General features: G+C 39.4%; 1 protein-coding gene, 1 long non-coding RNA gene and 1 other non-coding gene across 3 annotated transcripts; 2 read left to right on the top strand and 1 right to left on the bottom strand.

The window, feature by feature from the left end:
- Positions 1–1,288: 1,288 nt before the first annotated feature.
- Positions 1,289–19,769, bottom strand: LOC142946415 (uncharacterized). Its single transcript, XR_012953074.1, has 7 exons — positions 19,336–19,769; positions 17,289–17,372; positions 16,594–16,744; positions 16,100–16,162; positions 9,016–13,537; positions 7,327–7,760; positions 1,289–4,313 (listed from the first exon to the last, which is right to left on the bottom strand). It is a non-coding gene; the product is annotated as an uncharacterized LOC142946415 (long non-coding RNA).
- LOC142946414 (elongation factor 2b-like) lies at positions 18,298–25,995 on the top strand. Its single transcript, XM_076087659.1, has 13 exons — positions 18,298–18,450; positions 19,365–19,579; positions 20,166–20,347; positions 20,655–20,866; positions 21,203–21,381; positions 21,483–21,588; positions 21,903–22,155; positions 22,247–22,442; positions 22,556–22,922; positions 23,016–23,369; positions 23,487–23,669; positions 23,872–24,007; positions 25,626–25,995. Exons 1-13 carry the CDS (start codon positions 18,448–18,450, stop codon positions 25,817–25,819), a joined length of 2,580 nt encoding a protein of 859 aa, XP_075943774.1. The 5' UTR covers positions 18,298–18,447; the 3' UTR covers positions 25,820–25,995.
- LOC142947214 (small nucleolar RNA SNORD37) lies at positions 21,729–21,797 on the top strand. The gene has a single exon (XR_012953305.1). It is a non-coding gene; the product is annotated as a small nucleolar RNA SNORD37 (small nucleolar RNA).
- Positions 25,996–27,378: the final 1,383 nt, after the last annotated feature.

Consider the following 27,378-nt stretch of genomic DNA (forward strand, 5'->3'; position numbering starts at 1 on the left):
CACTTGAAATCACAAATGTCAACCACATGGTGTTATGAAACGGGGATATTTTGAGAGGTTTCACAAAACAAGTACACATTTTGACCTGCTGGTTGTATAGAGGAAAAGTCAGGCGGCCACCAAAGTCAGTTGGTTTAATCCTCTGGGAACCATTAATCTCTATACTACATTTAAATGTATTGATATATACTACATTTCCATTGAGATTAAATGAGTTGAAGCTTTTAAATTGATTTCTTTGCGATATTCCAGGGACCTGCCCTTGATTCACAAAAAGTCTTCACAGGTTATTTGCAACAGAATGAACATCGTCATCATCGGCTGCTGCAGTGTTGCTGACCTTTCTCTGCCGATGAGGATCTTTCCTAGCCTTGTGCCTTCAGCTAAAATACCAGCCAGTGTTTCAAGCTTTATCTGTTGGCCATGTTGCCATGTTATGAAGCCCAGGTCGAGACAAAGAAAGCTTTAGATACACCAAACCAGAAAAGGACAGATCCTGTCATCCATATCTGGAGCCTTTATTATCCCACATACCAACCAGGCTAAGCGGAGAAAGCAGATGGATTGAGCGCAGATAAACCTCATATGCATGGAGGTACGGTTGACAGGTGTGAAACCCGAATGTTAACTGTTGTCATTTTATCAGCCTCAGTTGTAGTTTGTGTTAGCACTAATTAGCACATTTTAGCATGCTAGCATTGTCCTTGTGAGCATGTTAGCATGCTGTCGTTAGCATTTAGTTGAAGATACTGCTGTGCAAAGCTTCAAGTAGCAGTTATTTAAAAGATGGGGCAGTCTTTAAAAAGGCCACTGTGCAGGATTTAAGGGAATCTATTGGTAAAATAGAATAGAATATTCACAACTATATGTTTTCTTTCATGTATAATCAGATTTTTTCTTTTGTTACCTTAGAATGAGATGGTGAGGGGTGTTCAGTTGGATGCAATCTGCAACCTCACCTCTAGATGCCACTATTTCCTACACCCTGCTCCTTTAAGAATAAAGGATTACTCTTTATATGAAGATGATCATATCGTCACATGGTTCAAATGTCTCCAAAATGAGGTCAAAGGATCACAATTACCAAGGCACTGCAGTAGCTACTGCTGTTTATGAAGATGACTGCCACCACCACCACCACCATCATCATCATCTTGCAACATCATCATAATCATCCTCATGCACCACGGGTTGCTGCTACCTCTCAGAGATATAATGAGGGTGTGATATGGCAGATTTTCCATATCTGCAAATGAAAAGCTGGTGCTGATGCTGCTGAGCTGGAAAAAAAGAAAATGACTTTAAAAAGTACCCTGCCACTGAAATATTCCTCGGGGCTCTGATCTGTTTCAAGAACCAAAAACAAGAATCAGCTAGACCAGGGGTCTTCAACGTTTTTCAGGCCAAGGACCCCCAAACTGATAGAGAGATGGAGCAGGAACCCCCGACTATATATATTGTATAACATTGTGTTTTATATTAAATGGGCCTAGTACCGTGTATACCTCTTTATTGTGCATTGAATACTAAGCTATTCAAATAATACACAGGTTCATATATTCATGTTTTTATTTTAAACATGTGCAAGGTACAGTGAGTAGGGTGGCCGTGCCACTGCCATTTATAAACATACCTCGTTAACTGATACCAATGCCAATATCAACATTGTCTGTCAATTGCATGATAATCATGCATACAAGCTATTCAAATTGATGTTTTCATTTTAAACATAAATGTGGAAATGAAAATGAGTGATGGCCTATTAGTGCCACTGCCATGCATAAACATACCTGTTATCTTGCATACAATGCTGAACTATTGAAATAATGGACACATTTATGTTTTTTGTTTTTTTTAATCAAAAATTTCGCGGACCCCCTGCAGTACCTCCGCGGCCCCCCTAGGGGGTAATTATGTGAAGAACCACTCAATGTAATTTTCATGTTTCATTCTATTTCATTTGCACACAATGTTTTGTATAACCCGTTTAGTGAAAGCTGAAAGACTGAACGTGTAAAGGTTATCTTCAGTCTTTCTGCAAAGCATGTATTTGTCGCCAACATCGTTCAAAGATGTTAACCCACTTATTGGCTCTATTGGAGTTTTGTGCATTCAGGTTTTAAAGAAATGGAAACAGATGTTGACTGACAGATACTGACTTTTTAAATTGAAGAAGTTTGCTGCAGTTATGTAAGTTTTTTTACTGACGCAGATGGAATTGAGCTTCCTAACCTTCGCCCTAACATTTGTTTTTCAGCCTCTCAAAAGAGGACATGATCATTCGTGAGGTTTTCCACAGGGCTTCTCAAATAGAGAACAATTCACAAGTCAGATTCCTCCAGAGACTGAAAGCACTGTGATGTAGGTCAGGCATTGTCTTGCTGTGAATCAAATGTCAGATATCCTCATGACAATCTATCTATCTATCTATCTATCTATCTATCTTCCTATCTGTCCGTCCATCCGTCCGTCTGTCTGTCCATCCATCCATCCATTTATCTTTCCTATTCTGTGACAGTGAATATCATACACATAACATCTTGTTATGTATAGCTGAATATCAACAACCATGCTCATACTGCAGCTATGCTCATTGCGATTCGGGCATATTTGTCACATGCTGATATTAGTGAACAAGTAAAAGACAGCTGTTGGTGCCAAAAGAAAAAGGGAGGGAAAAAAACTACTTGTTGTACCCTAACAAGGGAATGATGATAACATAAAGCATATCTACATCATCATTCCCTTCTGGACAACAACAACGCAATTAAAACGAGGAAAAATGCTCGAGAACACAAATATACTCTCACTGAAACGTTTCAGGGGGATTAAAAATGCAGTTTAGTGGTTTCCAGTGGACACACTTGAGTCAAACTCAGTTTGCCCTTGTAGCGGGTTTGTTTGTTATCTCTTAAGAGAGACCTCACAGCAATGAGACGGCGCCTGGAGAGCATTCTGTTTCATCTTCAGTCGCTGGGAGAAGACAGATCCACCAACTGTGCTGTGCAGTGCACTTCTGTGTGTTATCCGGGGAGATCCCGAGCTGGCTGACTGGAGAAGTGAAACAAGGTCACCTCGAAAGGGGAAATGCTTTAATGTGGACTGAGATTAAGACACGGGTGATGTTCTTTTACAGAAATGTCAGTACTATAGTATGATGCTTCACATGGCGGGATGAATCTCTTTGCAGTGTTTCATGGAGCACTCTGCTTTCTAACTATATATCTAAATGCAAGGGCTGCAACAATCATTTTGTTAATTGACTAATCTGTTGAATATTTTCTCAATTAATCATTTGGTACGTAGTATTTATATAAGCAAAGAGGGGGAAAAAAGCTCCAAATTAACATATTCAAGGTTGTTTTCTCTGACCAAGATCAAAGAGTCACAGTAATGTCATTGGAGACCTAAAAAGCCAGCAACTATATGTATATCTATATATATATCTATAATATATATAGATATATATATATATAGAGAAAGAGAAAACATATATATATATGAATGATATTTATAAGTTAAACATTTGTTTGTTACCCAGTTCACCTGTAGTGTCTTGGGTTTTTTTCATAAATCATTCACAGCTTATTTATAACATTTTATTCCTAAATACATGGCTTTTTTTAAAAAAAGACTATTTTCTGATGTACGGAGTGATGAAAAGAGATGTCAACAAAATGAAACAGGAACTTTGAACCTGGCTTAACATAATGTTCAGATTTCTGTTCAGGAGGTTTATACAAATATTTACAGTAATAAGTCAATGCACTCTTTCTACAAAAAATGATAATAATATAGTTCGAAGAAAGTTTACTGAGCAACTGTTTTGCATATAATTACAGTAAGTCAACTCTGCAAAATCTAGCGGGAGCCCTCATCCTTATTGAATCTCTCTCTCTCTCTCAAGAATGTAAACATTCAAAATATCAACTCGGTCTTCTCCTTATAATTAGCAGTCATTGTTCTGTAAAGCAAAGAAGAGAGCAACATAACCGACCAGCGTGAAGATGTTGGCAGTTACTCCCTATGCAAATGAGATGTGACAGGATTAAAGCAGCAGATAAAGTGCTGGTTAGCAACAGCTGAAGATGAAATACAATCTGAATTTTTCCCTTCAGCAAAATGAAAAACCTATTTTATAGATTGTTTGCCTTTACCTATTTTATATATGTATGCCTTTTCATTGCATGCATCTCAGGTAGAAGTGTTGTTTTTGTTAACAGCCATAGCGTGTAGACTCAGCATTATTGTTTTGTCAAATATGCTGCAGTGCCATTTCAGCTGCAAGCTGCCGAATCCCCTTCACGCTTTCTCTGTAACACATTGTTTTTCCAAGACAAAAAACAAACAAACAAAGGATTACAAGACAATAAAAAAAAATCCCTTCAAAGTTAGAACCGTAGAGTGAAAGGATAGCTCTGACATTTGAAACAGCAGAATAATTTTATTCTTTACACCCCCACCCTACTGTCTCTTTGAGCAAAACGGGTCTCATTTATGCTACACAGGAACAACACGTCTCACTCGCCACCTGATCCGTGCATCCTGCCCGGACGGTACTGCGCATTATGCAACTCTCAACAAAGATGAGAAAGAAGCGAGATGGCCCACTCGCATACATCTGTCATCGATTCTGGCATTAGCCAGAGCAAGCTAAATGACAGCAATCTGACAATATTTTACACTAACTAGATAATAGAAAGTGGCATTCTTTCTCTGCATGTATTTGTTCATGTTTTACAAAGGGTTTAGTGTGAGCCGTCCACAAAACAATGATTGCGTGACAGTATTTCTCACAACTCTTCATATTTTTTCCACACACCATTTGCATAAATGCAAAGAAGTTGTTGTGAAAATTGCAATCATTACAGAAAATAATACAGAAGAAGATAGAGCTATGGTGGCGCTCAACAACATAGACTCTGTAATTTATCCTGGTGTTAACAAGTATTATCTGAGCAGAAACATTGGCTATGTCAATCTGGGTGTCTAGCAATTTCATTTCCCCGAGTGCCACAATTTCGTCATAGGAATATAGAGTGAGTCTCTTATAGAATTGTTATTTAGCCGGTTGAGGATGGTGTTGGCTGCCTGGTGGAGAAAATTGGACCCTCTGGCTATGATAATGTTTGAGACCTGGTGTCCTGTGCATTCATACACTCTCCCTCATAAATACAGCAAGTTTGCCTGAAAGTATGTTGAAGAACATGTTTGTACTCACAGAAGAGAGACATTGGTGCCATTAAAGAAAAAGTACTGAGATACAAGGAAATCAATAAAAGCTAGTTTTGTAGTAACAATCTGAAACATGTCGATAGTGAAATTATTGTCAAGAACAAGGACAGTCATGACAGAAGAAAATGCGTGTGAATGGCTTTCTCTGTGAGGAGGAATGAGCATATCAGTTCTTTCAGTTTTATATTAATAATGTAAATAATTACTATGTGTAATGACTCCTCATTGTGACAAACTCAGATAATTAGTCTGATTTTTTATTTTTTTTTATCTTTCAGCTCATTGTTTTGGTTTACCAACCCACAATTTAGGACACTGTTGGCACTCTTATGAATCATGTTTCCAGCAAAAAGCAGCTGTTTTCAGCAGAAAGGTTTGAATAAAGTTACTATGCGCGGACGGCAGACAAAACAGTTAGTGACTAACTGCTGAACATAGTCGAGCATTTAGCAGCTACGGAAGGTTTTAGTCGGTGGAGAACAAAACAGAGCTGAAAGGTGAGTGAAGATTGGATTTACATGTATCAGACAGCCTCAAAAACTATATTCCAAATGAACACTAATGTTGCTCTGTAACTGCTGGATGTGTAAACATCTGCCATATCAACATTATAAAACATCACTTAATGTAGCTTTAAAGGAATGGTTGGACATTTTGGGAAATATGTTTTTTTTTGCTTTCTTGCCAAGCATTAGATGAGCATAACTTAATATAAATAATAATATCACAGTGTCTCTGGAGTCTACAGTTGCCAGACAACTGGTCTTGGCCAAGTAAAGTCAGGCATATAATACCTCCCTTTCGGTGAGCTTCAGAGGTGCTGGTAGGTGGGTTTCGTTACCTTTGGACAGAGTCAGGATTGTTGTTTCCCTGTTTCCAGTCTTTATGCTAAGCTAAGCAAACTGTCGGCTGGATTCAGTGACTTATTTAAAATAGAGACATGAGAGTCGTATGAATCTTCCCATCTTACTCTGGGCAAGAAAGCCAATACGTGTAATTCTTAAAATGTTTAACTATAGCTTTAACAAACAATCATATTCAAACGCAAGGCAGCCACTAAAACCTTGATTTTCAAGCTACACACAAAGAACAACTTTGCTTCGAACATGAGGTGGACTGTGTCTAAGATGTTTTGATTCTACACTGATATGTTTTGTGTATTGAGAAGTGTGCTGTCACTTCTGTTCTCATAGGTCTCTTTGGGGTATAAAAAAATAGAAAATCGGGTCGTGGGGACTGAGGAAAACCCGCCTCCTGCAGTTTGTTTACTGAGCTAAGAGGGGTGATTTGAACGCTGCCATCTCTCAGTTCAATATCCCCTCAAAGGATCTGGAAGGCTTGAAATTCCCTGCAACACTTATATGTTGGCATTTCTTCAGCTTTTAATATGATTTAACCTAATACCCAGGCAGAGAAACTGCTGACCCATTTTGGGCACGATATTTTCATTTTAGGATGGATTTTAGATCTTTGACTAGCAGAAGCCAGAAAAAAATATTTTGTTGTTTTTTCGCTCTCTTTTTATGATTATGGAGGAGCAGCTGGCATGTAGCAAACATATATGACTACATGCCGGCATTTTGTAAAAAGGAACAGCAGGGCCATTCGTTTTCCCCGACAGGAAGCTGACTTTGTTCCCTCTATCTGCACATCAGTGATGCTTCTGATGGCCTGAGCTTTCTGCGTACTGCATGGCTTGATAACAAGTCCATCACAAAACCAAATTGGAAAATGCAACACAGGTGGCAGTATTTCAAGCCATCCATATAAATGTGGGCAGAACAATCACTGGAGTGAAATCATCCACGCATGGGAAAACCTCTCAGAGACTATCTTAAAGAGGCCAAGTCAAATGAATTGAGCCCAACGGCTCTCTCTCAAAAGAGACCCCATTGCATACAAACATGAACCCTATAGAACACAGTTCAAGACATGATGATGGTGGCCAATTGGGATTATAAGATATGTTAACAAGCCATCCAGGAAATCCTCATTATTTGTGTTGCATAAACATGTTGACATCCTCCTCCACAGTTATAAATCACCACTAGCTTGTAGCATTCGTCACATTCCAAACTGTTCTGTACTCACTTTCTTTTGTGTCCACTTTCCCTCAGCCTGCCACAGTCTATTGAGACTGTTGTCAATGAAGACGTTGTCGCTGCTGCTTGCACAATGGAGTTCTGCCTTGGTGAGTGTTGAACACTGCAACAAAAAGCTGAGTCTCGAAATAAGCCGCCAGTTGTTGGGGACTGACACCTAAATTGAATGTTTTAAAGTGAGTAGTCTCAAAAAATCCATTGAACAAGGTAGTTTCACAAGAGCCACATTGTCTAAGCTACACAATGTATCCAAAGCGATCGCACCAAACAACAAAATGAACCCAATTTCTGCTTGAAATAGTGCTAATACTGCTATAGTGTGTTTTTCCTTAAGGTTGCTTGTATGAAAGGACGCACTTACTGCCAGACGACTGCATCAGCAATCTCTTCAGCAATTCAAAGACATTGTTGGCACATTTTGTCCTAGACGGAATGGAGGCGAAGCAAAAATGATGAGTGTGGTCCGCTGCCTGATTTGAAAAAGATTGCTGTTCTGAATGTTTGTGGAGCTCAGTATTAAATCACCAGAAAGCCACAGAAAGATTTACTGAACAAATAGAAAGCTGTGTTGTCTTCATGTAGTGATTGAATCAGTTTATTCCTAGAGAATGCATTTCCTTTTATATGGACAAACATTTGCTTTAATTAATGCAGAAATACATGGCAAACTAAAGCAAGCTGAAGTTGATTTCCATACAACTGCGGTGTGATGACAGGAAGAAGTATGACTAAAGCAAAGGGAAGTGAATTCACCAGCTTTGCTATTCGCAACTGTTAATATTCTCTCCATCATGTCCTGCATGAAATCCTCATTGGTGGAAGTAATGCCAAGCGATGGTCTTCAGGTTCACAGCTTCAAAATTGTAACGTAATCAAATTATTTCATAAACTAAGAAGCCCGGACTGCCCCCGGGGGAATGCTTCTGGTAAATTCTCATAGACCAAATCTGATGTGAAAAGATGTTTAAGATAATCAACAACAGCTTTAAAGAGGAACACCCTCTAAATTAACAATTACAATATGCTATTTCCAATGCGGAGGAGTTCAATCAATATTTGTTAATTCTCTATTAAGTCTCAAACCTGTAATGACAAGTAGAGTTTGGAGCTGCTTTACAGAAAGTTGTTTTCTTTATAGCCAAATTGGCTTTATTCTATTGTAGTGTTCTTTGTTTCTACATACTCAGAACTATCAGTACACCGGTACTGATGATAACCCAGATATTTCATAAAATAAATATTGATATCTTGATAATAATCAACACTTTCGCACTCCCAATGCACCAAATGCCGGAGATTTTTAACTTCAACTTCACAGATCTGATCATGTTCCCCTTCGAAAAGCTTCCTGTGAATACAAAGTCTAAAACTATTTGTGACATTATTTTGTATTTATTTACAGATTGTTAAAGTTTTGAGACTATTTTATATTTTCCACACAGATCCACAAATGCATGCTGTGTTTAAGGGCCGGTGGAAAACTGGGACATCTGGGCTATCGGTGAAACCATAACCATAACCTACTGGATGGCTACGAATATAGACATTATTCTATCACCAGCCCAGAATTGCCAGTGAGTATAACTGCAAGCTGAGGACACTTTTTGGAACTTGACAGATGTCTGCTCTAAATTCAGCACTTTCATTTTCCTTTCATTTTTTTTAAAATGCCACATACCTTGTCGTGGGAGAAATGCCCAAACATGCACCGTGCTGTAACCCTTCTGAGATGCATTGTGTGCCTCAACAGAGAGAAGCAGCTTGAAGTAGTGTCCCTTGTCCTGAACTAGTCAACAACAACGTTGAAACCAAAAGAAACAGAAAAACAACAATCTGCTTGTCAAGATGTGAAACTAGAAATGAGGTGTAGCCTATAAGTGTCACTTGTGTGAGCAGCCATGCAAGCTCGTTGAATTAATAATGTTGTCGTTAGAAAATGAACTATGTGCTCTACATTTATATTGGCAGTTTGATAAAACGTAGTCATTTTTTTTCCATTATCCTTATTTTTCAATGCAGTGGCCAAAAAGCAAGATAAAGTGCCTCAGAGGATATAGTGTCACCTTGTTCAGATAGCTGTCTGGCTGGTAAATCAATTTATTCTCATAGCAGCAGAGATTGATAAAATTGTTATCTGTTTTGTGATGATTTTATCTGCTTCTTCTATTTATCTATTTTCTCTTAATCAATTTTCTAGATAATTTCGTATCGTGCGTCTATAGACCGTAAAAGACAAAAGCAATTTCACCTAAACTTGATGTTTTAGACACGATAACAGTGATGGGGAGCCCAACATGCTCTCCAGGGGAATCCGAGAAGCTTCCACACACTTGTGTTTAGAAGACAAAATAGCTTTTTAGTGAATGACTTTCAGCAAATGCAGAGCTTGGCAGCAACAGCTTCAAATATTTTTCATATGTTCTCATACAGTATACACATTGAGTGAGCTATCCGTTACCATCAGACTCTAGTTTCTGTTAGTCTGGGTCTTAATCTATCTTGGTATATGATTTTGTTAAGCCCCCTTGATAAATGACAGCTCATTCATTATTCCAAATTTATAATAGTTGTGTATACAATTAAACACATTTTTTGGCACTTTTGTCAGTATGTCCTACCTTAGAGTCATTTTCTCAGCCTCACTGTCCATGTGCGGTAGTTTAATACAACAGACAATATTAGAGAAAATAAAAAATGAATAATGGAAGCACAGTGGTGTAGCGTTAGTCATACATGATGTAATGTACATCGGTCTAAATAAAATTAGAACTGAAATAATTAGTTGACCATTGACCAGTTGATCAAAGGAAAACAAATTAATTCCTCATTTTTAAAAGCGAAGATGCTTGTTAGTCCTCTCAGATTTAAACTGCGTATAAATCCAGGTATTGATTGATTGATTGCATTGTGGATGGTCAGTCTCTATAGTTGAGCTAAAACTGGCTGCCAGGTATCATAAATTATGATTTCCCTTAAAGTCACATCTGATTAACCTTATATTTCTTTGTACACAATTCAGTTAGGGATTTTTATTTTGAAGCAAAATGCACCATCCCGCAAACAGAGCTTTGTTGCCAAAGTGTATTTTTGTATTTTTAACAGTGTACAATTTAACTGTCCTCAGCAAACCACAAAAATTGTTTCATTGACTATTTATCATGAGATTATAAGGGTGTAGTTAAGAGGGCCAGTGTGATAACAGTAAATGTATTTATTTCAACATTTTAATTAGAGTATTAACACCTTGAGATGCACCATCCTCCAGCACAAAACCGGAGTGTAAACAAACATTTAAGCACATAAATAATATTAATGATAATCAATTAAAAAAGTCAACGACACAAAATAATCAACAGTAACATCAACGAGGAAACAATGAGATAAGGGCTCCCCCTCCATCCCAAACTACACCAACATAACGTGAAAATTATATAAAGCACGACAGTATGGACTACACGCCAACGTTATAAATAACACGCAGGCAGCATTGCAAATAATCCCCCCATGGCAATTATCTTGGCAATGATGACCCTCCCGGGCGCAGAGAAAAAGAGCAGAACTGAGACAGGTGGAATTTAGGAAGAAGCAACAAAGCTCAGTACAAAGAGCTACAGTGATTCAAGCATGAAGACCTTTTAAAAAATAAGATCACGGAAATGAGATGGCACAGCACAGCATGACTCTGAAGCCTATTTCAACGTCAACAAAAAAATGGCTTAAAGTCAGTAAGTCAACAGCTTTCGCTTCTGTGTCAATGTTTAACCCCAGCTCTCCAATAAACTGCCTTCTGTCCATGATGCTGCCTCCATGCTGGCTCTGGGATTTTTGAAAAGCCTTGCTTGTATTGTTTCACATCATGATGACACCTTAATCAAACTCCCCTATCAAAGGAGGTATCAGTAATCTGCCCCCATATAAAACCAGCACTCATTCTCATTTGTATGACTTTGGTGCAGCACCTTCACCTGGCTGCTATCAGGAGCCATATAGCTGCAACTGAATGATGATCGTTCAGAGAAAAAGAAACTAATAGGAAAGTGAACAAAATTCAATGAATCCTTTTTGCTGGCGTCGGAGCCATGCCATAACTGGGTCATTCGTCATTTTGAATTTCTGGGCTTGCTTTCAAAAAAGCTTTGTAAAAATGTCTTGATGTTTGAAGAAAACATCCCCTTCATACAAAGGGACTGCTGATGGTAGGAACAGTTCACTTACATGTAGCCTGTTTTGAAACGTGTTCTCTGAAAATCTCTGCCATGACTACATCCAACTATAGAAACGCTATGTGGATGACATTGACATGATCTATGATGGTCCTGTTGACAGTTTATTGCAGTACTATGAGTATCTAAATTGCCACAGACATTTTAAATTTACCATTAATCATGATATACAACAAATCCATTTTTTGGACATTCTTGTAAAACGTGAAGGCAGGACATTGGGGTCAGACCTGCATAGAAAAGATACAGACAAATGTTCTTTCTTACATGGGCAATCACTTCACCCACTCCTCCCCACTCCTCCCCATCAGCCAGTTTAGTCGTATCAGTAGAATCTGCAAAAGCTAAATTGAGTGTGAGAATCAGACGGATGAATTAGAATACAGATTTAGGGAAAGAGGGTATAATGAAAGCTGCCTGAGACAAGTACCTTATCCAAAAAGTAAAAACTCCACCAAATAATATTCAGAGGTAAAGATTTTTAAAAGATTATACGATAACGCTGCTCATTTTGAACTCAAAGAGGTGTAAACGTCCCACTTAACTTGAGACAAATGACCATCAAATCTGGTCTCATCTCTGTTTAAAACATTTAACTTTCCTTCATCGTACTGCAGGAAATGATCGCTGTGGTTCATGCACTTAAATACAAGTGTACCACATACAGTGCACCCACCCTATAACAGAAGAGACAATGAAAGTAAGGAACACTATGTCTTGTTCCACAAGACATGCAGTCAATCTTATCAAATGCCATGTGGCTTAGCATAAGAAATAAAAAACAAAAAGAGCACAAAAACAAATGATAGCAGAGCACAGGACCTGCATATTTCATACACATATTTGTGCAAATAAAAAGAATGTTCTAAATGTAACAGGTGTGTCTTTTTTCTTCATGTGATTAGATATAGTTTACTTTTTCATTATTCAGCATTGTGCTTTTTGTGATATATATGATGATGAATATGAAATAATGTTTAAAGATTACATATCTTCTCTGTTACTGTTTTATGTGCTTTTTCTATTTACTTTATTGAATTATTAACAGCTTGTGATGGATGATCTATCAAGCAGTTTTTGGGGGGGGGATGAACCAAAAGCCATCATAGCTTGTTTATATATAAATATGGATGTGGTTTCCACTTTTCAAACATTCTGACCAGTCGAAGATCCAAGTAGGATCGAAATGTAGTCATTAACAAAAATTGTGGCACGTAGTAGTGAGCAGGCGCTACCTTTTACCTCTCTTTCAAAACGTCACTGCCTTTTTCAAGCTTGTTTTCAAGCAGTAACATATTGCCCACAAACAAAAAATTAGAGATTAGAATAAATACAAGCTGACATCCATTTCCACTTGCTGACATTACCATTAATCAGTGCTCTGTGTTCTGTCACTCGTCACAACTGGCAACTGTAAGTACCTGCAACCTGCATGACAGATCAGCATTATATTCTCTCCCCTCCTCCTACTCTGTCACCCCCTTCTCTCTTCATCTTTCTTTCTGTTCTTCTCTTCCTTCTGTTGTTTTGGTCTTTCTGTAGTTGTTTGGCATCTCCTTGTAGTTGTTTTGTGGCTCTTTGTGGTCATTTTGTGTCTCTATGTTGTTTTGTGTCGCTCTCATTTGAGTCTCTGTTGTAGTTTTGTGTCTCTCTATAGTCATATTAAGTCTCTTCGTGGTTGTTTTGTGTCTCTTTGAATTTGCTTTGTGTCTCTTTGTGGACAATCTGTGTCTCTTTAGTCATTTTGATTCATTTGTGGGTCTCTTTGCAGCTGCTTTGCTTGTATATGTTGTTGTTTTGGTAATTTTGTAGTGTTTCTTTGCTTATTTGTGGCAATTTTGAGTCTCTTCCTGGTTGGTACATATCTCTTTGAGAGACATTTCCTGGGCGAAGACTGGGTCCCTGACACTTTGGGCCCCTGGGCCTTTGCCCAGTAAGCCCGTTCATTGATCCATCCTGGATGGGGCCGTGTATGATCTACAACAACAAACAAAGTTTTGTAAAGCATATATTGGACGGAGCTTCATCTCTGCTGAGTTTGGCTAACAGTAACAGTGATCAACTCTCTCAAATACCTCCAACACTGAACACCATTTAAATCAGAATGTGTTATAATCACACTTTGGGAGTGGAAATCCACTCGGAAAAAGTTTATTTCAACACTTTTTTGCTGTGTAGCTGCCCTCGCTATTTGAAATTCAAGAGCAACAATACTGGAGCATGACAGATTACTGCTGTCGGATGAAAGCCACATTTCTCTCAGAGGGAAGCTTCTCGGTGTGTGACTGAAGCTGCATATTGCCTGAACGCGTGTTCAAGAAAGCCACCTCAGGAGCAAAGGAAACTTTTAATAAGTTTGGAGAAGAGGATTCACACACATCTGAGCAACAAAATGATGAAGACATCTGAAAAATAATCCAGCGCAGTTAATGGAAAAGTAAACATTTACTGAATATGAAGATATGGATTTCAGTGGAATAGATAAACATGATGCAGAGGTCCCTCACGTGGACGTGGGAGGGGAGAGGGTATACACTAGTTGCCTCGCTGCACACTGCTCCAGGAGTGAGAAGATTAAAAAAACAATGCTCAAGGAATGTCTGTATGTGTATCTCATTACTTCTTGGTGCTGTGTGATTTACCCGAAATGTAATGTGTCAACAAACTTGGGCAATAAAGTTGATACTGAATCTTATATTGCCATAAATTAAGTTTCTAATATTTATACTTTTGTACTCTTTTTGTAAAACACCACTGGGTACTGTGTGTGATGTTTGGGCTCACTTATGAGGAGTAAATAAGGGAAAGCATCAAGGCAAGAGAGCAAGAGGGACACTGATAAGACTTTCAGGCCTGCGTGCATTCTGAGGATCAGACTGCAGTAAATACGTGGATACGGTATGTCAGTCTTCTGTCTCTTACTGTCACACAAAGTACCAGCAGAACATGGACTGTTCTTAAAGTAACAACTTTGAGATTTAACAAGACACATTCTCAGGGATGGCTTGTTGTGGGTGAAATCATTCCCCTCTAAAAGTTTGGTGTCATTTCAATCCATAGTCAATTACTCAGCCTGAGTTCCCTGTCATTTCTCCCTGCCAATCATTGTGTGCGAGTGTTTTCAGATATGACAGCCCGCTGAGAGCCACAGCATAGGGTTAGACAAGCAGATCAAGTGTGATGGCGTTGAATGAGAGCATTTTACACCATTTACGTTTTGATCTCGCAGGTGATTAACACTGTCACTTTTGTTCAATTTATAGTTGTGTTTTTTGAGCATGCCTGTGTCCATTTTAGACCTAATTGTTTTCTAATTCTGTTCCTGATGCACCCCACCGCCTCTCTCCTCACAGAATATGAGTCATGGAATCATTTTACGCCTTTTAGAGAGCCCTTTTTTTGGGGGCGAGCATGTCCGTAAAACTCATCACATAATGGTGTTCAGGTTATCATACTGACCGTTGCCAGTGCAGCAAGGCATAGAATTGTCTCAGCAATTATTATTACTGTATCAACTATTTTTTTTTATCTACTGCTATCTGTTTATTTCTCTTGCTTTTTATGTCCTTGTAAAGCATTTTGTTTCTGAAAAACATTTTAAAACCAGTATTTAACTTTGAGGCATCTGAAACAGTTTTAGTGAAAAGTAACTCATCACATCTGCAAGAAGGTCTTACATGTTAACAGATTCATAAGTGACATTCAACAACCCACAAATAAGACCTGTACGTTCTATGCACTACATTTATAATTAATTGAATTTATTCCTAATGACTGAGGCAGCATTTTATTCAAGGGACTTCCTCCTGCATGCATCCTTGGATATAATGGAGGTGTACAGTATTTTCTATAGTCATTAAAACAACCATTTAATTTAACCCTGACTGTTCAATCAAGTTCATACAAAGAAGATCTTTATAGACTATGGAGGTTATATTTACTAAAGGAAAATTAAACAGCATATTTCCTTGGATCTACACATGTAGTACTTTGATATACTGGAAACACATTCACCTGAAGAATGTGTATATTACAGAGAAGATTCCTGTACGATTTTTTGACAAAGAACAAAGAATCCTTCATGATTCCTGTTCCCTTAGTTCATTGCCACAGAGTTTAGAACATCATGTCCTCTGAAAGTAAACAGAGCAGCGGCTCTCAATGCTTTCCCTCTCCACCAAACTGTTAGCTCTAACACATCTTATTTGTTGTTTCTCCCTGACCTTCTTAAGTGTCTCTGCATATGTACTTAAAAGCCACACCGTTGGAGAAAGCCTTGGCTATAAAGCAAGCGTACACAGGGTTCAATTAAATCAACAGAAGAAGAAAATGCAAATGTGTCTTTTAGGGGTAGTTTAATTGGAGACTAATGATGCATTAATTCCAGCATGATCAAAGACAACATCGAGGGTGTTCTATCCCATTGATGGAGCCCATAAAGAAAGTAACCTTGTCTTCTAGCCTAAAGCAAGTCCATGCTTACAACATAATCACTGCTTAACTCAGTGTGATTATCTCGATAACACAGACGAGGATTACCTGTGTTCTATTGGACTGGTGTGCTGACATCTGGAGTGTCTGGAAGTGAGGCTTTGGCACCATCTGCTGGAAAGAAAACAAACAACAATCAAGCAACATGGTGTGAAAAAAATGGACTACAGAGGAAACTTTAGCCTAACACAAGACTAAGAATCCTACAATCTTTTGATAATTGAAAATCAACTCTTTCTGGTATTTTTGTTATGATCAGTATATGTCATTTCTACATTTAAATAATCTTTTCAACCACATTTTGGATTTTTGGCCCACATTGCCCACTTCCTTGAATGTAATGAAAGAGTTGGGCCATAGTTTTCTTTTAGAACGCTGCGTTAATATCCCTCAGTAGCAATTTTATGCTGTTAATAATGCACAATTTTATGTAGTTACGTAATAATCTCATTTTTGTTTGCTCCAGAGAAGTCAAAGTATAGGCACTAACTACAGAGCAGGTATCAAAACATCAACACTGAGCTGGTGGAAGAAGTATTCACAACGGTAAGTAGTAGCATCGGGGGCAGCTGTGGCTCAGAGCGGGTCATCCTTTCACCACATGGTTGGTAGTTTGATGGCTGACTCTTCAAGTGTCCTCGAGCGAGACACTGAACCCCAAGTGGCTCCGAGGGTGCTTCACTGCTCCAAATGCTTAAGATGGGTTAAATGCAGAGGTTACATTTCATGTATGTATGTGACCATTGTAATAAAGTTAAATAAAAGTACTCTTTATGCAGAATCACTCATTCTATTAATCCTAATGATGCATTAGGTAATTATTGGATTATAATCATTGATGCTTCATGTATTAGCATCAGTTTACTGTTGCAGCTGGTAAAGATGGGGGGCATTGTTTTTATTATGTTATACTGCTAAGTAGCTAATGCATCAGGATACATTTGTTGATTATGTTTTGTGTAAATTATAGGATTCTGGGTCACTAACTAAAGTGCATAATTGGCCTCTCAAATGTAGTGGAGTATAAATATTATATAATAGTTTCCTTAAATAATTCAATGAGTTCTGTGTGTGGCATCATTGCTGTGCTGATAGGAAGGACTCAATGTTCCAAGTACCAATTTGACACATTTAGCAAAAACAGATCTTAATTAGTCAAAATGTTCTTGTGAGCCACCAACACCTTATGACCTCATGACCTGGCAAATTCATATGTAATGCTTTCTGATAAACACACCTTGAATAAAGGGCGTTTGGATGAGTCATTGGTGCTATTAGGTAATCGGAATGTACTGCAGGGAACTGGTGAAGCCACAGCCCCCTAGTGGAGAGGAAGAGGTAAAAGGCAAAGTCTTTAAATAAGGAGACACGAGGAGAGGCATAGGAGGTCAAGTGAGAAATTAAAAGGGAAATTTGGCATTATTTGGGGTAACTGTCATCCATGGTATAGGTTTGGATCCAGTTAAAATAAATTGAGGTACAACACGGAGCCAGTAATCCATAACCAAAGTTGTGTAATTGTTTCTGGACTCAGTGGTTGAGAGTTTTGCTGTAATGTATTTGTAGCCTATCATACAATTCTGTGCAAGCAAGTTAGATAGAGAACAGCCAATCATGTCCACAGATCAATTCATGTTATAATTTCACGATATTTTCTTTTTGTTTGTGAATTTGAAATGATTTACAGGAGGTTCAGGAGGTTTTGTTTTGTTTGTTATGTTTGTTTCATTGTTCATCCCTGTGTTGCATAATGAAAATAAATGATCCTTGAATCCTTGAGAAGCATTTGTGTCACATGTTTCATTTCTAAAGTCCTGCTTGAATCATTAAAAAAAATATTAGACCATAATATCGACTGCTGTGCAAATGGGAATCAGGCAATTTAATAATGCAAATACAACGTGGTGCCTACTCAGACTCAACATTTTAGACGTATTTAGTCCCTGGGACTTTGATAAATGCATCATGTTAAAAAGCTATTCTTGATCAGCTAATTATATGCATTGATGTACAGTTATTGTTAAATGTTTCGAAGGCACGATCAGTAAGGAATTTACAAATCCTTCACAGAATTATACCATAGTCAGATTGAAAGGAGGATAAAAAAGAGTAATTTACATAAATAAGTGTAAAAAATAATCAATTAATTCAATGAATGATGATAAAGCTCTTTTGGCTTTGTCGACAGGTAAACTTGTGCTTCTCGGCAGCCGTAGCATGCCACACGGTCTTGAGCGCAACATTACGTGATGACGCACGCGGCCCGACGCACGTACTATAAATCCCAATTTTCTGACGTCAGCGGTCTCTTCCCTGCCTATGACCTCGTGAGGTGGGCAGCGTACAAAATTCCTGTCTTTTCTCGCCACTGAGCGGATCCGAAACCATCCGTCAAAATGGTGAGTTTATCGTACTTCCCCGAGTAGTTAATGCATTATCGAGTGCACAATATGTCCTTGACGTTAATATTACGGATGATGTGCGTACTTCTAAGGTTATTTCTGGCGATTGTGCTTTGATCAAAATGGCAGCCGCTCTGTCATCGTTACCGATGGCCCTACGGAGCTACCGGGACTCTAGAGAATCAGTTTTACATTTATTTTACTAAACTGTGGGTTGTTTGCCTACGTTAATGCATTGTGGCCCGTTTTGAGTGTTAATGTGTCGGCCGACTCTTAAATGGCTAACGTAAAGTGACGCTACGATGTTGCGTATGCTCACCTTTTTGAGCGGCGGCTCTTTGCTCCGACTAATGGAAGATTTAGCTAATATCGACATACATGAGTAGTAACTGAATTGGGGGGCAAGTGACTATTTAAATGTTGTCTTTTGTAGTGTTGGCACCGTGTTTCTGAAGTCGCAGCGCCCCGGTTTATAATTTGCCGGCATTTAATGCTAACGGGCCCTGCCGGCTAGTTTTGGCAAACAAGCTAACATTAGCATTGAATCATGAGTCTGTACACGTGGCCTATTTTGTGCTGACGTATTATGCCGGTTGGTGCTTAGTTGAGTTCTAATCCTACTAATGATTTGTGGGTTGAATTGTCATTTTATTCTAGATATAATTGTTAAATGGATATATTGAAAATCACATGCGAAAGATTCTGAAAAAATAAAAGCTAAATGGAGAACGACAACGTCACAGCGGTGACTATGGCGGATAACGCCCTAAGTGGAACTGGAGAACAATTCACACAGCATCCGCAGCAATATTCAATATGCTCTGGATACTCTTTTGCTACATTTATGTATTTAGTTTTTTCCCTTTATGTAAATCTTCTTACTATATTTCAATTTTTCTCTCCCCCTTCAGGTGAACTTTACCATCGACCAAATCCGTGCCATCATGGACAAGAAGGCCAACATCCGTAACATGTCTGTGATTGCGCACGTTGACCACGGAAAGTCAACTCTGACTGACTCGCTTGTGTCAAAGGCTGGCATCATTGCCTCAGCTCGTGCTGGAGAGACCCGTTTCACTGACACACGCAAAGACGAACAGGAGCGTTGCATCACCATCAAGTCAACGTAAGCATCTTGTTATACGTCAGTAAGCATCTTGTTATGCATCAGCAGGCCGGATGGTGGAGTAGCCTGAGGTCCTAGGTGTTTAGCTCCCATCTCTGGTCATCCCTGGGTCTGGATGGTGAGTTGGTTGTGTCTGATATCCCCACGTCGTGTCATCTGCCATTAGTGATAAGCAAAATATTTCTGCACAGTAATGGTGACTAAGCACCTTACATCGTCATAGCACACCGGCTCACAGGAATGCATGCAGTTAACGCTTGTATAACCTATAATAATGTTAGGACTCAATAAAGAACTGGGTGAAAGTTAAATATTGTAAGTTTCCTTTCTTTGAGCTGATCATATTCATCAAGTGTATTTTTCAAATGTACATTCCCAAGCTAATTCAATTACAATGCATTTATGGAATGTAAAGCTGTTAATTGTAAAGTAATAAATATAAAGTTTTTATTTATTCTTTTTGGCTGATCCGAAAAATGATCTGCTCCATTGCACCACTTGTGTATTACGTTATTTTGATATTTGCATTTATTTAAACACTTTCGTAAAACTGACTGTCTAAAAAGTTATCCATTCTGACTTGCAGCGCTATCTCCTTGTTCTACGAGCTGGCCGAGAATGACTTGGCCTTCATCAAGCAGGGCAAGGATGGTGCTGGCTTCTTGATCAACCTGATTGACTCACCAGGGCACGTTGACTTCTCCTCTGAAGTGACTGCTGCTCTCCGTGTCACTGATGGAGCCCTGGTTGTAGTGGACTGTGTTTCAGGTAATGACAAGACTGTCAAACCCTCACTAGCCAACATTTTGATCTTAGCAAATAAAATGAAAGTGTTAACATGGCCAGTCACATCGTTTTATCGGGCATATAAAATTAGACAAAATTCTTGCGTCAGATTAACAATAACATTAAAAGTTAGTTTACATTTAAATGTACACATGCTACAGGAAAACCTGGAAGGTCTGATTTGCTATGTAAATAATTAAACGGTGTCCTTCATACTCTGTTTACCATAGTGCTGCTTGTGTGAACTCGCAACTTGATCTTAAATTGTCTCATTGTGTATCCCTGCCAGGTGTTTGTGTCCAAACTGAGACGGTGCTCCGTCAGGCCATTGGTGAGCGTATCAAGCCAGTCCTGATGATGAACAAGATGGACCGTGCCTTGTTGGAGTTGCAGCTTGAGCCTGAAGACCTTTACCAGACTTTCCAGCGTATTGTTGAGTCAGTCAATGTCATCATTTCCACTTACGGAGAAGACGAAAGTGGACCTATGGGCTCCATCATGGTGAGTTTCTGTCTTGAGTGCAACACACTGGCCTCGTGTCTGTATCAATAGCTTAAAATTTAGTCCAGTGCATTTCCAAACTAAAGGGTTGTGCTCAATTAACTCCTGTGTCCCAATTTATGTACTGGGCTACTCTGAAAACGGCATACTTTTCTTATTTAAAAAATATAAAAATCAGATTCCTGTTACGGGTTTTTAAATTTAAAAGAACCTAAAACCGTGAAAGAACTAAACAGACCCAACATGAGTATTTTTGTCTCTTTATTCTTGCGTCCAAAGTAAAATCAGTATAGCTTAATAAAACAAATTGATTAATACTTATGTCAACTCTCAAAGGTCGATCCAGTCATTGGAACAGTTGGCTTTGGCTCTGGACTCCATGGCTGGGCTTTCACCCTGAAGCAGTTTGCTGAGATGTATGCAGCCAAGTTTGCTGCCAAGGGCAACACCCAGATGACACCAGATGAGAACTGCAAGAAGGTGGAAGACATGATGAGGAAGCTGTGGGGTGACAGGTCAGTCTCGAGCTTGATTGCCAATTAAAGCGCGCACAATCCAAGTGGGAACACAACTAGCACATATAAAGTAACGAATCTTCACTCGTGTATTTCTCTAGGTTCTTTGATGCAGCCACTGGAAAGTTCCTTAAAAGTTCTAATGGGCCTGATGGCGCCAGGTACCCACGTACCTTTGTTGCTCTCATCCTGGATCCCATCTTCAAGGTAACATGGCTGATTATATTTAAATGTTATTGTGCTACAGTGCACTTAAAAAAAAAAAAAGGCAGCGTCGTACCTTTTGTAATTTGATAATTCCATATCTGTAAACTTTTAAGCAAACTAAAAGGGTTATTACTGTGCCTGCATGTGATGATTTGAAACATTCTTCACTTTGACCTGAGTAAACAGTGATGATAACCTTCACTCTGAGCAGGGCACAGAAAAACTCGTTTCATTCTTGGCTTAGTCATATTTAATTGCAAGCAAAGTGGTCATGTTTAATCGCAGTCTGCTAATTCAAATGGACTTTCTTTTAGGTCTTCAATGCCATCATGAACTTCAACAAGGAGGAAACTGCCAAACTGGTCGCAAAGCTGGACATCAAGCTGGATGCTGAGGACAAGGAGAAGGAGGGTAAGCCTCTCCTGAAGGCTGTGATGCGCCGCTGGCTGCCTGCCGGAGAAGCCCTTCTGCAAATGATCACCATCCATCTGCCTTCCCCTGTCACTGCCCAGAGGTACCGTTGCGAACTGCTCTACGAAGGACCTGGGGATGATGAGGCTGCCATGGGTATGACAATACTCCAATATTCCAGATGTGGCTTTGATTAGTAGTCGTTTTTGGACTCAAACTTATTGTCAAACAAATTGTTTTTAACCAGGTATCAAGAACTGTGACCCCAAGGCTCCCTTGATGGTGTACATCTCCAAGATGGTCCCATCCAATGACAAGGGTCGCTTCTATGCATTTGGCCGTGTGTTCTCTGGCTGTGTCGCCACTGGCCAGAAAGTACGCATCATGGGACCAAACTTTGTCCCTGGAAAGAAGGACGATCTGTACTTAAAGCCAATTCAGAGGTTAGTTTCAACATCTGTATCAGTTGGCTGATATGTATTGATGGCAGTAATTTTAAGTAAACTTATCAGATATTGGTCACATCTGAATTGTCTTGTTTCTACCACTCACGCAGGACCATCTTGATGATGGGTCGTTATACTGAGCCCATTGAAGATGTGCCATGTGGTAACATCGTGGGTCTGGTCGGAGTGGACCAGTTCCTTATCAAGACCGGAACAATCACCACTTACGAGCAGGCACACAACATGAAGGTGATGAAGTTCAGTGTCAGCCCTGTGGTGAGAGTTGCTGTGGAGGTCAGAAACCCTGCCGACTTGCCCAAGCTGGTGGAGGGATTGAAGCGTCTGTCCAAGTCCGATCCCATGGTGCAGTGCATCATTGAAGAGTCTGGAGAACATATCGTTGCTGGAGCTGGAGAGTTGCATCTGGAGATCTGTTTGAAGGATCTGGAGGAGGATCATGCTTGCGTTCCACTTAAGGTAATTAATAGCAAATCAAATGTATACTTTTCAAGTCATTTTGATGTAGCCCTGAACATGTCTGCATTGAAACTTTTTTTATATTTTTTTTAGAAATCTGATCCAGTGGTGTCCTACAGGGAGACCGTCAGCGAAGAGTCCAGTGTTATATGTCTTTCAAAGTCTCCCAACAAGCACAACCGTCTGTTCATGAAGGCCTGTCCCTTCGCGGAGGGCCTGGCAGAGGATATTGAGAAGGGTGAGGTTGGCCATCGCCAGGAGTTGAAGGCCCGTGCCCGATACCTCACTGACAAGTTTGACTGGGATGTCGGTGAGGCCAGAAAGATCTGGTGCTTCGGACCTGATGGAACTGGCCCCAACCTTCTGGTGGACGTTACCAAGGGAGTGCAGTACCTTAATGAGATCAAGGATAGCGTTGTGGCTGGCTTCCAGTGGGCAGTCAAGGAGGTAAGGAGGCTAAACTAAGGCACAAATTCATTGCACTCAGCTGAAATGGTTTTAAGTTTGGATTAGGACTATGAATGGGTTATGTAATTGTTTTTCATCTACAATTGTTGTCTTTAGGGTGTCCTCTGTGAAGAGAACATGCGTGCCATTCGCTTCAACGTCCATGATGTGACCCTGCATACAGATGCTATTCACCGTGGTGGTGGTCAAATTATTCCCACTGCTCGCAGAGTTCTGTACGCATGCGAGCTCACCGCCGAGCCCAGAATGATGGAGCCAATCTACCTGGTGGAGATCCAGGTCAGTGCCACTGGAGATGTTTTTTCTTTTTTTTTTCTAGGGTGCCGGTATATCTAGGCAGGGCATCATGGTTAAGTTGCAACGGTCTTTACTTGTCACACATGGGCAAGTAATAACCAGAACTGTTTATAGTTGACTTGCCTGTCATTTCACAAATGTGAGCATGAAGTGTAAAACTAAATGTATCCTGTCTACTTTGCAGTGTCCTGAAGATGCGATGGGTGGAATCTACGGTGTGTTAAACAGGAGGCGTGGTCACGTGATTGAGGGCGGCGAATGTATGCTTGGTACACCCCTGCGTGTTACCAAGGCCTTCCTGCCTGTCAATGAGTCATTTGGTAAGTCCTTTTTTCTTTCTTTCTTTTTTTCTTTTTTTCTTTTTATAATAATATAGATATAGAAGGGCTGATCTGAGCAAAGCAGCCAAAACATTAATTTTCAAGCCGGTGTTTATTTTGGCACCTGGTTTTGATTTATATTAAGTTTGTCTTACGCAGTCAAGTGTACAATACTCCCATCTTTTAGTAAATGCGGATGTTGTTAGACGTTTTAAGCTGTCAGCTGAAAACTCAAGGTTTTGAATCAAGGATCAGAACGGCACAGGAGAAAAAATAACTATAAATAAGATTCCCCGATCACGTTTATTGATTATGATACCAGTCGCTGATGTCAGTGTAAACCATAAAAAAAAATACATGCATTTATTTTACTTTCTATATTTATGTCATCTATAGTAGTTATTTGCATAAAACACAATTCAAATGATTAGGAAATGAAAGATTGTATTTGTATTGATGAGTCTAGCTGCTTAGAGCTAGTGTTAGAAAGTTGAACGAGTCAAAATTTCCTCTCGTATCTATTTAATATTGCTGTGAAAACAATTTTCTTCTAACCACACTTTTTTCAAGTGGTTCACCAAAAACATTTTACAAGACATTGGAACACATGATAACGTTAATTTACCTTTGCCTAATACTTGTTTTTACTTAAGACCCTGAACGCATCATGTAACTGAATGGAACCAACTTACTTCGTTAGCTCGTAGCAGCAGTGCTGCCGGCGTTATTAGCGCTCATGTTTTCAACACATTTGTTTCACATGTAGCATCATCGGGGATTGGTGACTAGAAAGCATTAATGCAGATCTCCTGATTGCATACTTTTACTGAATATCATCTGACTATGATCTGCATTAAAACTTTATTTCACACTATGATGGTTAAACGAAGTTAATTCTGTGAGGGTGGATATCCGTACAGATCATGACTCAACTATGTCTGTTACACCACTACTAGGGTTTAAATAGCAAGAGTTTAGGACAGTGACAGCCTTACACCTGTAGGGTATGTGACTGGATCCCATCCAACATGCTAACGCACAATTGACAGAATCACCCAGATGTCCCAATAACTGCTTTTAAGCCGCCTTTAGAAGCAAAATCATAATGGGATAAAACAATTGACACATAGTAAAGGTGGAACTAACTTTACTGAAACCCCATCTTTGTCACATCTTCCACTTTGCATGCCAGTTTGTTGACATGTCAATTTTCATTTGTTAGCCTTACAAGGACCAGTAGCAAAACTTAGATTCATGTTACTGAAACTCAAGATGCTTATTTTTAGTGTAAAATACCAAGTGACCTAACCTAATGAGATACTTTTGGAAAAAGAAGATAATTGTTACCAGGAGTAGAGTGTGTGTGGTCATGTAGAAAAGTAAAAGCAGAAAAATATATATTTGTTTTGTGATTTTACTTGACCCTGACAACTGGAAGGCTTTTTTTTAGCTACCATGTTATACTAGACGCCCCAAGCTGTTGACCAGAGGGGAAAACGACTGGTCACTCCACATTTATGACTGCTGCACTAGCACGCCTTGCAACCCTTTAACCCATAGTGTAATAGAGGCTTGGTAGACAGGTGTTAAAAGCATACCTTGCTCTGTGCATTCTCAGGTTTCACAGCTGACCTTCGTTCCAACACTGGTGGCAAGGCCTTCCCCCAGTGCGTGTTCGACCATTGGCAGATCCTCCCAGGAGACCCATTAGACCCTACAAGCAAGCCTGGCATTGTCGTTGCTGAGATCCGCAAACGTAAGGGTCTGAAGGAAGGTATCTCGGCCTTGGACAACTACCTGGACAAATTGTAAACGTCTGGACCCCCCTTGGCTCTTGCCTCATTCCTCCCTTTCCAACAAATTCTAAGTCTGCTTTGTGGGACTGGATTGTACAGAACACAGTGAGCACCAATGTTTGCCAAAAGGATTGACCATAATGAATAAACTACAAAAATTGTAAACGATAAATAAAATAAAATAAAAACGAATTGTTCAGGCTGTTTTTTGTTCATTTGAATGATGTGGGAGCAGTCTCGACTGCTGCTGAGGTGCTCAATATCGTTTTTATATTGTAAAATGGCTAAATATATATTGCACCTTAAAGAGCACACACTTTCTAGTTTTCTTTTGAGGTGGGTGCAGTTGATTTTCACAGTAAACTGGAGACACTGAAGTCTGCTAGGTATTCAATGCAGAACTACAGCTGAATGGTGCCAATGTTACTCGGAATCACTGATGGGGCAGTAGCGGCTGAAATTAAGATGTTTGACACTTGTATTTTTTAAAGGTTTACAATGATGGTGCAAACCATTTTCCCATGATAGTTGATCAAAGTCACTTTCATTATTCCATTGTTTGGTGTAATTCACTCATTTATAGGTTTTGGTTTTTTAGATGCCAGAATTAACAGAATATCAAATGACAAATTTCCAGACTCATTTCCATTAGACATACCACTAGAAAACAGTTGGTTGCTGCGCTACGTGCAACCTACAAAACCAACAATAATTCCCATCACTCCAAATCTGTGGACTTTCTAAAGTCCTGGTATTTCTATTTATCTTGTGCACACACGTTAACGTGTTCCCACATGAATAACATGTGCACAAGATAAATGTCACCTCGCAGGACTTAAGGGCTCTATGCTAATCAAACATCCAAAGAAGTTTGATTTGTTTTTAGTCAGGGTTGTAAACATACACCTTAATCTTTGTATGAATTGTGATGGTCAAGTTATTGTCCTACGGTATTCTATTTCCTGCCACCACAGAGTGAAGATGCCCATGCTTATGTTGCCACTGAACCTCGGTAACATTGGCCCTAGTCTGATGCCCCCCCCCCCCCCCCCCCCCCAGACTCTACAAAGGTGGTCTTTGAGATACTCGGGGTCTCTACTGTTCTACATGTAATGCACCACTCTGATTTGTAGTTATACTGCTCTATCCTTCAAGGGCAACCACACATGTTGAAGTTGTTTGCCAACACGTGTTCAGTGACATCTGTAGTTTGTCTTAAAACGTTTTCCAGGCAAGAAACCAAGAACAAACTTTTTTTTAGATTGCTGATGTAGCAAAACACTTTTGCCAGTCTTACTACAGGTTATGTGGGGAAAATAACTGAGCAAGCTGGGCAATACCGGTAGAGCTGATGCTTTCTAAACCTAGGTTTGGATCCAGTTATAATAAGTTGAGTTGTAAAAAAGGTACAATGGAGCCAGTACTCCATAACTAACGTGTACTTTCTGGAATCAAGGTTGAGTTTTGCTGTCATGTATTTGTAGCCTATCATACAATTCTGTCCAAGCAAGTTAGAGAACAGCCAATCATGTCCACAGATCAATTCATGTTATAATTTCACGATATTTTCTTTTT

The sequence above is a fragment of the Anarhichas minor genome, unplaced genomic scaffold, assembly GCF_050575085.1.
Source record: "Anarhichas minor isolate MPS153535 unplaced genomic scaffold, ASM5057508v1 ptg000010l, whole genome shotgun sequence".
Classification (NCBI taxonomy): domain Eukaryota; kingdom Metazoa; phylum Chordata; class Actinopteri; order Perciformes; family Anarhichadidae; genus Anarhichas; species Anarhichas minor.

Excerpts from the sequence above, each read along its gene's own strand:
- LOC142946414 (XM_076087659.1), top strand. Across the intron at positions 20,867-21,202 it reads GACCTATGGGCTCCATCATG|GTCGATCCAGTCATTGGAAC; the intron begins GTGAGTTTCTGT and ends CAACTCTCAAAG. Across the intron at positions 22,156-22,246 it reads GGATGATGAGGCTGCCATGG|GTATCAAGAACTGTGACCCC; the intron begins GTATGACAATAC and ends GTTTTTAACCAG.